Source organism: Typopeltis vanoorti, chromosome 19 (assembly GCF_054136105.1).
Source record: "Typopeltis vanoorti isolate ZY-2024b chromosome 19, IOZ_Tvanoo_1.0, whole genome shotgun sequence".
NCBI lineage: Eukaryota > Metazoa > Arthropoda > Arachnida > Uropygi > Thelyphonidae > Typopeltis > Typopeltis vanoorti.
This window is the reverse complement of record NC_143567.1, coordinates 10,819,184-10,832,797: the sequence shown is the minus strand read 5'-3', so window position 1 is coordinate 10,832,797 and position 13,614 is coordinate 10,819,184. Positions and strand designations below refer to the sequence as shown.

General features: G+C 37.3%; 1 protein-coding gene across 1 annotated transcript in view; it reads left to right on the top strand.

Annotated features, from left to right (window-relative positions):
- The window catches only part of LOC150095851 (protein strawberry notch homolog 1-like), a 527,670-nt gene that overhangs the window by 358,545 nt on the left and 155,511 nt on the right, over positions 1 to 13,614 (top strand). Inside the window, exon 18 of the mRNA XM_090409548.1 lies at positions 12,159 to 12,294. Within this exon, the coding sequence (XP_090265674.1) occupies positions 12,159 to 12,294 (136 nt within the window). The remainder of the gene's footprint in view (positions 1 to 12,158; positions 12,295 to 13,614) is intronic.

Below are 13,614 nucleotides of genomic sequence, written 5' to 3'. Positions count from 1 at the left end.
TTGTTCTAACAGGTGTGCCATTGTTTATTGCAAGTGTGCGTGCAGGCTCACGTGAATGCCAATATTGAATAACTGCAGCATGGCTATCTGGGTGTTATAACTCAAATTGTTGTTTAAGTGGACAGGGTTCAGCAGGATCTCTCTTGATTCTACAATTTTTCTCTCAAACTCATCATCACAGCGAAAAATATTTTTCTGATCTATCCCAGCAAACGGAGTGGCTTTGTTGATCATCATTAGGATTATTTGAAAAAAGAACATGACTGGATAACGCAGTTGCATGAGATCTTTTGTAAGAGATGTCTCTCTTATGCTCTTCTATACGTTGTTCAATAGATTTGTTAGTTTGTCCAAAATAATGGATATTGCAATCGCACCATAATTTATATACACCTGGATATTTTAGGTTGTGATGAGTAGGCTTTGGATGGCTGATTAGAGAACGGATTTTAGGAAGTGTGGTGAAGAACGTCCTGATATTGTATTTTTTAAGGACTTTAGCTAATTTTTTAGACACTGTGCTAATGTATGGAATGGAGATGCTACCTTTAAAATTAATAGTTTCTGTTGTGCACTGCCTAGGAGGATCCAGAAGAAATTTCTTAATCGTTTTTTCAGAGTATCCATTTTGTTTAAAGATAAGAGTGAGGTGATTTATTTCTTTTTGTAGTTCATCTGGTTCGTTCAAGAGAGTGCGTGCTCTGTGTCCTAAGGTAGATATAGTTCCAAGTTTTTGTGGTGGAAAATGATGAGAAAGATTATGCAGATATCTATTGATATTTATTATTTAGGGATAAATAATATAAATAGGGATATAAATTTTGGTGAGGGAATGAAATTGAGATCTTTGCTAAGAATATCTGTTTCAACATCCGTTAAAATATGAGAAGATTTGTTCACTACAGCTTTTTCAGGATTAATACGGGCTTCACTATGACCAGATCTGTTTTGTATCCTTTTTAGATTTATTCGTGTGGCTTGTGCTTCACTGTTAATGATAAAATCATGTAAGTTAACATTATCCATAATTTCTTCAAGTTTTTGAGTTAAAGATCTTATAGTGCTGAACAAAAAAGCTAAACAACGTTTTGTATCTGAAATTCTTTCACTGAGGAGATCCATCTTAGCTTTATGATAAATTCTTTTAGCACGTTCCGTTGTTATCTTTTCTTGAAAAGAGATGAAATTGGGAAAAATTGTATGGAACTTACAACGTTTGAGGAAAACTAACCTGTTTATTTTCAATCCTATTTTTTTCAATGCTTTTTTAAAATTCCTTTGTATGTTAATTAGAGACGCCTCGTCATTTAGGCTATAGATGTGATCATAGGCTTTTACTCGGTTGTTGTGATACATTTTATTTTATACATTTGTGATTCTTTTGTCCCCAGTTCTAGCTAACATCTTCCTTGAAGATTTTGAAACGAAAGCCATATCTTCCTTCTCATTTAAACCAAAAGTTTGAAAACGATATGTTGATGATATTTTCATTATTTGGAATCACAGGCACACATCTCTCATAGATTTTCTTCATTATCTAAACATCCAACATCCTAATATAAAATTTACTGCTGATCTTGAAAATAATAACTCCTTACCTTTCCTGGATGTCATGCTTACACGATGCTCTGAAAGATTAAAAATCTCTATATACAGAAAAACTACTCATACCAATAGATATCTGCATAATCTTTCTCATCATTTTCCACGACAAAAACTTGGAACTATATCTACCTTAGGACACAGAGCACGCTCTCTCAGTGAACTACAAAAAGAAATAAATCACCTCACTTTTATCTTTAAGCAAAATGGATACTCGGAAAAAATGATTAAGAAATTTCTTCTAGATCCTCCTAGGCAGTGCACAACAGAAACTATTAATTTTAAAGGTAGCATCTCCATTCCATACATTAGCACAGTCTCTAAAAAATTAGCTAAAGTCCTTAAAAAATACAATATCAGGATGTTCTTCACCACGCTTCCTAAAATCCGTTCTCTAATCATCCATCCAAAGCCTACTCATCACAACCTAAAATATCCAGGTGTATATAAATTATGGTGCGATTGCAATATCCCTTATTTTGGACAAACTAACAAATCTATTGAACAACGTATAGAAGAGCATAAGAGAGACATCTCTTACAAAAGATCTCATGCAACTGCATTATCCAGTCATGTTCTTTTTTCAAATAATCCTAATGATGATCAACAAAGCCACTCTGTTTGCTGGGATAGATCAGAAAATATTTTTCGCTGTGATGATGAGTTTGAGAGAAAAATTGTAGAATCAAAGGAAATCCTACTGAACCCTGTCCACTTAAACAACAATTTGAGTTATAACATCCCAGATAGCCATGCTGCAGTTATTCAATATTGGCGTTCATATGAGCCTGCACGCACACTTGCAATAAACAATAGCACACCTGTTAGAACAACTTGAAAAAATACGTTTTTTATGTATCAGTTGTGTGGCAATTTTTACCTGTAATTTCCAGTTTTTAGATACTTAATTGTTTATTACTATTCTTTTCCTTTATGAATACCTGAGGAAGGCTGTTATAAGCCGAAACTAGTTGTGTTATTCTCATTAAAATCTTTATAAGTTATCTCGGTTTTTTAAGTCATTAAATCTATGTGTTAAAATGTATCACAACAACTGAGTAAAACCTATGATCACATATATATATATATAGGGTGATCAAAATTAAAGTATACCTGTTGAAGGTCTTGTGGAGCACCATCCAGTAATCCAAATGCTGCAAAACTTTGCAGGAATATATTGTGCATCATGCAGAAGCAATATCTGAGGTGGGGGAGTCCAAAATTCAACATCAAGAGCACTGTAAACCATATGAATGGAATTTGCAACTCAGCAGGTGCCAGGATGGTTTTTAAAAAAGGTGGACATGAGATTTTTCCCTTCATTCTGATTGTTAATACAATCCACAGTGATGGCACTAACCTTGCTCCAATGTGCTTTGCTCATGAAGCCGTACTATCTAAACAATTGTAATGCCATTGCTGCACATTGCAAATTTCATTGCCCAAACAAATGTCAATGAGAGCCGCTATCTTCATGTGCTCTGTAATGAATGATTAGTCATTTTGAAGAAATGGGATCATTAGGAGTTAAACCTGGCAGAGGTTGCAAACCAGTCAGTGCATAACAAGTGAATGAAGTTGCTACTGCTGTTGTGGAGCAGACCATGAATAACAGCATTGGTTCCTGCAGTGCATGTGCTGTATCAAGGCACATGGATATGCATTACACAACTCTGGAAAATGCTGTGGAAGATTCTGCATTTCTACTCATTCAAGATTACCCTGACACAGGAGTTGCACCTGTAGGACTTTGAAAGCCGACTGACATTCGCTTTAACGTTCCCTGCTCGAGTGGAGTTGGGTGCCACATGGCCATGGATAATACTGTGTAGAGATGAGACTCACTTTTGCCTGAACAGAGCTGTGAATACCCAGAAATGCTAGGTATGACTATGCAAAACCTGCATGCAATCCAACAAATTTCTTTGCATTCACCCAAAGTTACTCTCTGGTGCAGGTTTATAGCTTCATTTATCATTGGACCTTTTTCTTTCAGGACATTTGCTAGTCAGGTCCTGTGACCTGTGCAGTTACTGCCAAGAGGTTATTGCAATATTATGACAAACAGTTTTGCTGTGCCACAGCTACGGCAGCGCTTGTTCATGGATTCAGTCATTTTCATGCAGGATGAGGTGCCTCTACACATCAGTGATCTGTACAGGAGGTTTATCGAGAACATTTCATGGAAGCCAGAGTGATCAGCCATGTGTTTCCCACTGCATGGCAGCCTTCTTCACCTGATTCTGACTCCCTCTGACTTTTTTCTGGGGATTTCTCAAAGACATGATTTATCAGGATCATCCTAATAACTTGCCAGCAAAAACAGCATAATGCAACATGTGTGCAACATCATTCCCAGCTGGTTGTGTTCTACAGTTGAACACAATGTGCAAAGGATGTAGTTTGGGGCATACCGGGAAGAGCAGCACATTGAACAGTATGAATGAATGCATAATGGAAGTGAATCAAAATGTGTTATTTATGCTTGAGTTGCTTTTCTCCTTACACACAGAAAAATTACTAAACCTACATTCCCTGATTTTGCATATTTAAAGCTACTACTGTCAGCAAGAAGCTATCTAAACTTCTAATACCAAAGCCATTTAAGTGCAAACTATCTCCATTATTTTAGTCTTTTTGGCAATCACTCCACACATTCGGAAACTGCACTCCATTCCTCCTACACAATCTAAGCATTGAGTCATTTGCAGTTATTGCTCTTCTTTGCAGCTCACCAATATCATACCTCAGCAGCAGACTCATTATCTTTACACACTCACTCTTCTCTTGTGCTGCTGCCAGTAACTGTTTCATATTCTCCCTCATGCCATACTTTTCCCCCTTCAGATCATTTGTACTTGCAAAAACAATTAACTCTTTCACTTTACTTTTCTGCAAGCAAATAGCATCGCTAATATCGTTAAACTTTGCATCTGAGACAAAGCACTCCTGTTATGATAGAATCTCTATAAAAAAATTATCATTTTACTTTTAATTACTAGATCACTTAAGGAATTGACGACATATATAAGAATATAAATTAAATAACACTTTAATAAATATTTCCGATATTTTGGCAACTTCACGTTGCCATCTTCAAAAAAAACTTACAAAAATGGCACGTGCACGTGGGTACTACAACACAGTAACTGAGAATGAAGTGAGGAAGTTATTGTTCTCCTAAAAGTCCTGATGATGTCCCCTACCAGGCTATGTAGGTATTTCTGGTCATTGGGCTGAAGGTCTCCTGATGTATGCCTCCCAAATTTGGGGCAGTCTCATGCAACCAAATTTGTTGAGGTTTGGCATGTTTCTTAGGGCTGAGGCTGATTCCATGAATAGTCTTATGAATTTGAACTTGCTATGGTGTATTATTGTAGATTTCTTCCAATGTATTCTGTGGCGTGTATCCAGAGCATGGTCTGAAAGACCCGAGTGGCTGTACTTGTGAAACCGGATGTAGTCCTTGTGTTCCGAAATTCTGATATTCCCTGTCCTGCCTGTTTGGCCAGAGTAAGACAGTTTACAGCTGCAAGGGACTTGGTATTCAAACGACAAGTAGGTCTAGGGGAAGTGGTTGGTCTTTAGTGGAGCAGATAAGGGATGCCAATTTTCTGTATGGTGTGTAACAGGAGGTCGAGTCATGTTTTTTTAAGATTTTAGTAATTTTTTCCGAGGTGCCTCAGATGTAGGGAATGATGATGGATTCAGAGTAATCCTTGTTATGAGGGCGTGGGGGGGGGGGGGCATTGGCTGAGAAAGTGTTAAGGATGTGATATGTGATTTTGTTCAGTGTTTAGGGCCTTGTCGTTTGAACAGATTAGTTTAGTCCTGTTGTATAATGTTATAATGTTTTTGCCACTCCAAATTGTTGTGTGTGTGTGGGGGGGGGGACTGTTGGTGAATGTACCTGCCTGTATGGTGTCCTGTTGTATAGTTTTCTATAAACTGAGAAAACCAAGGTTCCATCAGGTTGGCAGGTGATTTGTGTGTCTAGGAAAGGGAGGCTGTTGTTTTCCTCTTTTTCCAGAGTGAACTTGATTCTGGAGTGTTGGTTGTTTAAGTGTGTTAAGAAGGAGAGGAGTGTATCAGAGCCATGTGGCCAAATAGCGAACACATCATCAACATAGCAAAGCCATATGGTTGGTTTTTGTGGGGCAGAGGCTAAGGCTTTTTCTTCAAAGGTCTTCATAAAGAAATTGGTCAAGGGTGGGGAGAGTGGTGAACCCATGGCTATCCCCTCTATTTTTTTGTAGAATTTTCCTTGCCAAATGAAATAGCCTGAATTCATTGTGAATTGAAATAGGGCTGAGATATCGGGAGGAAATTTAGCTTGGATTAGCCCTAAAGTTTCCTTGAGTGGGACATTTGTGAATAAGGAGGAGACGTCCAAGCTGACCATTATGTCAGTATGTTGGAGTGTAAGGTTTTCTATGCTGTATAATAAATTTAGTTTAATCCTTTATCCAAGTGTGAGCAAACAAAGTTTGCGCCTGAAAGTATCTTCAGGACTGGGGTAAGGTGGTACAACACCAGGGCAACTCGTTGCAAAGGTGGAGCAAGGTACCAACACTCCTGTCTCAGTATCTCCTATAATGCAAAACACATCTCCTTGCGGATATGTCTAATGTTATGCATTAAGGGAAGGGCCACTACCCAGACTAGTTTCGACCTTTATTGAGGTAGAATGGGAGTTCATGTCTTTCATCATCGACCTTTGGAGTATAAAGATTGCTGAGGGTCAGCCGGTAGTAATAGGGGAAGTTAAAGAAAGGTAGAGTAGGATAGTAGGAGGTATAAAAAGAGGCCTCAGTCAACCTGTTTAGCTGTATAACCCAGAGGTTGTGGCTAAAAGGTCTGTAAAACATAATCTCCTTGCACCTGTTCGAAAAAAAAAACTTAAAATTTACATTTCATTTTACCCGAAAAAACAACTTTCGATTACATTAATCTAGGTGTCTGGAGACGTCATCTTGTAACCCCTAAAAAAATAAAGAAAAATGTTTGTTAATATTTGGAACTTAGATTATTCTTAGACTATGCCTTACAACTGAAAAAAAAAAAAAAAAAAAAGAACTGCGATAGCGGGATCCGTATTGAGGTGGACTTTATCAACCAGAGAACCGAGAGTTGGGGGAAGAGCCCGGCCCGAGTGATGCAGCCCACAAGGAGCTGCACCGCCTCGCTGTAGGCCTTCGCAGCTCGGGTTCTCAGGTCTGCCCCCTCCTATGTGGACTAAGTGTGGATACACAGAAACAAAACCAAAAGAAAAAAACTTAGAAGAAGGGGCTTTTTTTTTCTTTTAGGTCATATTTGTCCTCCAATTTTTAATCGCTATCTCCAAGTCTTTTACCACGTTTTCCATCACTGTGAGTACGTGTACTGACTCTTCATCATTTAGTTTCCATATTCTCTTTAAGCTTTCATTCCATTTCGTTCGGTGGTAATTGAAGTTATCCCACTTCATCCATATACTAATGTATCTAGCTCGCCTTTACATTGCAAACAAGTGTCTCCTTTTTCCTGTATAGCTGTGTGGACTTTGTGCCTTATCTCGGGTTTGTCCCTAAGATCAAGTAGGATTCGTCTTGTTATATTCGAATTTTCGTATTGGGGATTTTCTCCTTCTACCGGTTTTGTAATGGGGTGAGAAGAATCGGTATTTGTATCTTCTGGTTTTGGATCGTTTCCTTGCTCTGTGTCCTCTTCTGATGAGGTTTCTTCCTCATTTTCTGTGTTGTTTCGCGTTATTATCTCATTTCCTTCCTCATCTTCTTCCGAACTTGAGGCTTCTATTTGGCTTTCAATGTCTTGTTTATTTCGTTTCATTTCTCCTTCTTCTGGCATGATGGGTCGTTTTGTTGAACTGGTATCGATTTCCATTTCCTCTGTTTCTGTGTTGTTATTGTTGCTTTCCATTTCAATGGTGCGAGATTTCTTAGCGTTCCGTTTCTTTTTCTTCCTAGTTTTTCCTCCTGCGTTGTTCCCGCTTATTGCATGGTTTCCTAACGTAGGCATCGCGTTAGCTGGGGGTTGTAGGGCTGGAAACTCTTCTGATTCAGTTGTTTGTGGTTCGTTTACTGTTTGGCCTGTAGCTCGAGAGTCCTGTGTTGTGAGCTTAGGATTGATTACTGGAATGGCTACTGCCGCAGGTGTTATGGCACCTCCTGCTCTTTCTGCAAGGGTCCTGTTAGGACAAACGTCTATTTTATGGGATGTGTTCCCACATTTACGGCACGGTGACTCACATTGATTCAATGTGTGTTCTGTCGATAAATAGTTGTGGCATGTGTTGTTTTTCGGGCAGTGAGCGCTAAGGTGGCCCAAAGCGGTGCACCGAAAACATTGTTTTCTTATGCTTGGATAATTGACTATTACTCTTGCTGAGCCTAAAAAAATCAAGTTGGGGACTCTGTTTTCATCTCGATTGAAATGCTCACTTCCCCTGATTTCCACTCTGGGATATCTGCGTCTTGTCCGATTGTTACGTTTCGGACAGTCCCCCACTTGGAGAAAATGGTTTTAATGATTTCCTCCCCTTTCTCTAGATATTCTAGAGGAAACCTGTCAATTTTTACGGATTTTAAAATACTCCCGAAGAAAGTATCTTCAGGGCCACTACCTAGTCTGGGTAGTGGCCCTTCCCTTAATGCATAACATTAGACATATCCGCAAGGAGATGTGTTTTGCATTATATCCAGTCCTGAAGATACTTTCAGGAGCAAACTTTGTTTGCTCACACTTGGATAAAGGATTAAACTAAATTTATTATACTCTAACCAAGTGAAAAATAAACTTTCAACATCTTTTTCTATGCTGGCTTTGAAGTGGGCTGAGTTTTTTGTGTGATGGTGTGTTGCCAGTATAGTGGGGTGAGTGCTTTGGCCAAATGGTTAGCTAATTTGTATGTGAGGGAATCGATGTCATCCACTATGGGACGTAATGCCACATTTTCTTTATGTATTTTTGGGAGTCCATAAATACGGGGGGGGGGGGGGTTATAGAATTAAACGGTTTTAATCTGTTAATAACTTCTACAGGCCAAGAAGTGACCTTCTTAAGGAGCCTGTGAAGTTTTCTGATTTGAAAGTTGGTGGGATTGTATTCGATAGGGAGGTAAGTAGTCCAATCTAATAGAAGAGCTTTAAGCTTACCTATATAGTCCATTTGGTTAAGTACTACAGTTGCATTTCCCTTATCCGCTTTGGTGATAACTTTCTTTATTATTCCTTATTTCCTGCAGAGCTTTATACTCCTTATTGGATATGTTGGTTTTTGGTGGTCTTGCTTTGGAGAGGACACAAGCTACACCAGTCTTACACTGTTGGTGATTTGATGCGGAAGGTGGCGGATTCTGCATTCGATCTGGATCATAATATCCTCACTAGGCATTTTTCTGGGAGCAATGGCGAAGTTGTGGCCATGTGAAAGCGCGTTGAGTGCTTCAGGCTTCAGGGAGACTGAAGAAAGGTTGATTACGGTGTTGGTAGGAAGTTTTGGATTGACGGTAGAGTTCTTTAAGATGAAAAGCCAAATGGCTATTTTTTTCCGGTGAAGTTGATAAATTAAGGGGATAAAAATACCTTATTGCTCTATAGTTATGTCTTTGCTTTCTCTATATTTTACTGCTTTGTATCTTCCTATTCTATCTTTCTATCGTTATTTTTCTTCTCAGATCTCGGGCCTAATATGCTTGCATCTATTTATGTCTAGGACTGTTTCCTCTTCGGATACTGGCAAATTTTTATTATGCTGCACCAGCCAGTATCCTATAGTAGAAAAGGTTCCTACTCAGGGAGACAATACTAGACTCTTAGCCGTTTTCACACAATATCTTGCTTTAACACTGCCGATAGATTCAGATTATTGCAGTCGTGACATAAATCTATAATTATATACACTTCCTAATTCCTTCCCGCCAAAATAGGTTCTATTTTTATAAGTGTTAGTTTGGAATCGTAATCAGGCATGACTCAGGTTTAGGTAAATATGACATGTTTATTGGAATATCAAAACAGAATATACAAAATTCGTACACTCAAGTATGACTCAATACTAAATGAAACTCGAGTTAAGAGGTTAACATATTCTAAATTAATTAAAGGTCATAAAGCAGCATGTGAAACACAATAACTGCATATTGTGATTAGATAGCAAATGATATGAAGTTAAACTAAAATTCCTTTCTGTAATGCTATTCATAAGATGATATAAACAAACATTCTAATGTTACTCAGTTACTAAAATCCACAATTCTGATCTCATTAATTAATCCTATCACATACAATTACTAAAGATCTTTTCCAAACAATTCTTCTTACTCTCTCTCAAAGGAGGTTAACTTTCTAATTAGGACTGTCCACAGAGTTCTTTAGAATACTGTTCTTAATTTCACATTCGCAAACAATTTTCTCTCTTCTAATGAATTTTATACACAAAATGGAGTAATTTCACCTTACCGAACTTTTTCCCCATCTTTCAGCACCACGTGTATGTCTGGTTACTTCTTGTGTATTGGCTGTCCATACGCCAACATAGTGGTTACGCTATCTCCATTATTTCTGCCGAAAACGGACTTAAATCTTTGCGTTTCAGGAACAACTCGATGAGACTTTTCAGCGATGGCTTGATTCTGCTAGGACTGGAAATTTCTACCTTCAGCTCTGCGTAGAATCCTTCTCCATTTTCAAGAATGCCTGCTGTCCAACATCTTATCTTAGCATTGATGCTTCATCCCCCCTTTACGCTAAATTCCGAGCCACCAAACAGGAAAACGATAACACAAGAGAAATTCCCGATACGGTGCTCGTCCCCTTATATTCTTTGTTAGAGCGCCCTCTTTTTCCTCAGTCCCATTTGCACACGACCCATATCTTTTCACCCCTTGCTTTTTTCCGACGCTGTTATGCTCGTGTATTCCCAGAATTCGTGTCAATATACGTTCCACTTAAGCTACTGCTGCCAGCGTTACGCTGTACACGTGTAGTTTTATACCTTCCAAGAAGGTATAAAACTATTATTTATTATTTAGTAACTATCTGGTGACTCCCAGTTATTTTTACACAGCTTAAGTGAGGCTTAAATTAAATCAGATTATCCCTCTTTTTAGACATATTCTAAATAAAATCTTAATATGATCACAATGGATTAAATATATGGTGCATGAAATAAAGAATGCAAACTTTATACATAAAGTGAAGAAGCTTCACTTTTAATTACAGCTGATGTGTAGGTATTTCTCTCTTTTTTGTAAGTTTAATATGTTGGATTCTGAATGAATGATTTCTTTGCAAAATTCCTTCATTCAGGATCTAACAAACCAATGGTTGACCATCTTCACATGCCTTTGGTAATTTAATATGAGATTGAGTTTTAACAAATCCAACAGTGGGCTGCTTGTTGACAGGAATTAACATATCTTCTTAATCGTGATGATGTGCATCGGAAAATACACTATTTGTTGTCAACATCTGTGTTAATGGTGGTAACTATATTTCAACTATCTCTTCGTTTTCAGATGGTGATCCATCCAGCATTACAGAAAACTGACAATTAAAAAATGATTTCTGAGTAACACCAGTGTTTATATATGAATGAGGAAGGGAAAGTTGAGCTGATGGCAGGTTAAGCTGTGCGAACTCAGGTTTTCAAATGCAAATAAAGATTTATATGTGTATATACATGCTCATGCACGCAAATACACAGTCAGAATTACATTGGATATTTTCTGTATCATTAAAACACTTTGCAAATACTTGGCCTCAGTAGCTCAGTTGGTTTAGTGCAGCCTTAGGTTGGAAATACCTAGCTTTGAATCCCATCTATGACATGAGGAACCTTTATTGGGTGTTTTCATTGAAATAGTGAATTAGCCTGTCTCATCCTGAGATGGGCAATTTTTTCCCTTTTGGAAAGATGAAAGACAAAAAAACGAGAGATGAAAAACTTAGGTTTTTCGACTCTCGACTTTTATTTGGTTGCTCAAATCCTAGTTCCACTCTTAGTTAATGTAATTATCTTGCCCTTCTATCAATCATCAGGAATATCTTGCTTGTACTTATTCATGTTGTACAACCAGGCCAGGAAAGTTATTAATTCTCTTGCAATAGCTTCAGTATCTCAGTTGGAAGCCCGAAGTGACTTAGTTATATTTGGTCTCTAGAACAGGGTGTCTGGATTATGTAAAAAATGAAAAAAAAAAAAAAAAGATTTATAGAAAAATTAATACTTAGTCTACCCAACAGCAGTACTAATGTACTATATATAGGTTTACAACATTTTGTAGGTGGGAGTCATAAAAAGGAATAATAATAAATAATTTATGGTATCGAAGGAAGAAAGGTGAAAATGTTAAGTACATCTTTCAAAACTGAATTAATCTTTGCTTCATGATAAAAATACTGTGATGTAGATGAATTGATTGGTTCTAAAAAAATTACAGTACTATGCATCGCATACATCTCTGCGTGCATGTGTTTGTGTGCACTTGTACAAATATGCCTGCACGCATATATTTTCTGTCTATTTTTATTTATTTATTTTTTTCTTTTCTTTAGCATATTGCTATTATATCTGAAGCAGCAAGTTCTGGTATTTCACTTCAGTCAGACAGAAGGGTCAAGAATCAAGCTAGGCGAGTTCACCTGACACTTGAATTACCATGGAGTGCCGATAGAGCAGTTCAACAATTTGGTAAGTGTGTTCACATAGTTTAACTTTAGATGAAATCTTTGGATTGTAAGGATTCTTGCAAAAACAATAGTGGTATGAGGAAAATAGGGTGTGAATAACCCACAAATTGTTTAAAATATATCTCATTTCACTGTTTGTGGTTTTGTGTGTGAGAAAGAGTGTAGTATTACAATTTCAGTCATCTGTATATTCATTGCTAACATTTTTGTACATGGTACTTATTTCAACAAAAAGCACCAAATTTTAAACCTGCAATAAGCAGATTATTTGGTCTCCTACTTGTGAAGGATAAATGATATTCTGCCTAAAGACTAACACAGATATCCATGCTACAGTGTAATTTGAACTTCCAGTCTTTTTTGTTGGTTTGTAGATGTGAGCCAGTTACTCAACAAGGCTGAAAAATATGTGAATACTAATAATGTCAGATTTTCTCTTTAGTTATAATATGGTTCTACCACCTGTTCATATATGTATGAAAGTTGTAAAAAAAATATTACACCAGCAATTTTCAGAGGAACTGTAGACTCAATTTTACAAATATTTTATTCAGCTAAAAATTAAACTTGAAAGCAAGAATGAAACCTTGGAAAATCAGTGACAGAATCTGAAGAAAATGTTTATTTAGCTAGTGAAGCACATGAAGTTGTAATTTGTATGCAAAGATGAAAATTTCATATCTTTATGATGGACTTAAGAAAGTGAAGAGGCAGTCCTGAAAAAACAAGAAAGCTTAATGAAAGTTACTAGTAAATAAAGCAGAAGCCTTGAGAGAATACAGCAACAAACGTGATCCAGCCATTTGTGATAAAACAGAAGAGATGTCATATTACAGCACTAATATGTTAAAAGAGGGGTCGGGGAGGAAACTGAATGTGAAACTAGAGTTATTTCCATACTGAGTATTCCAGAGAAGATTCATGTGAACATGCTTGAGAAAAGGCTAAGAAAAATTGTGGATTAGAAGCTTGGAGAAAAATCTGGGTTCTGGCTAAATAATGGTCCTCAAGATCAGACTTTTAAGGATATTTTGTGTTTTAAGTTTTGGAAATCTCAAAAAAAGCACATGTTAAAATGCCAAGAGAAAAGCTGCAGAAACAAAGGTAGTAATGAACACAGTAGGGTATGAACACCGTGCAAGTTTAAAATAGATATAAAAATATACGAGGGTGGTCTGAAAAGTTCACACAAGGTATCGGGACAGAGGTTTTATATCAGGACTCTGGAGTGTTGATTATGACAAACGTTTCAGAGAATGTGGATTACAGAGGTTGGTGGATAGGAGTAAAAGAGGAGATATGATAGACACCTTCAAGTTAG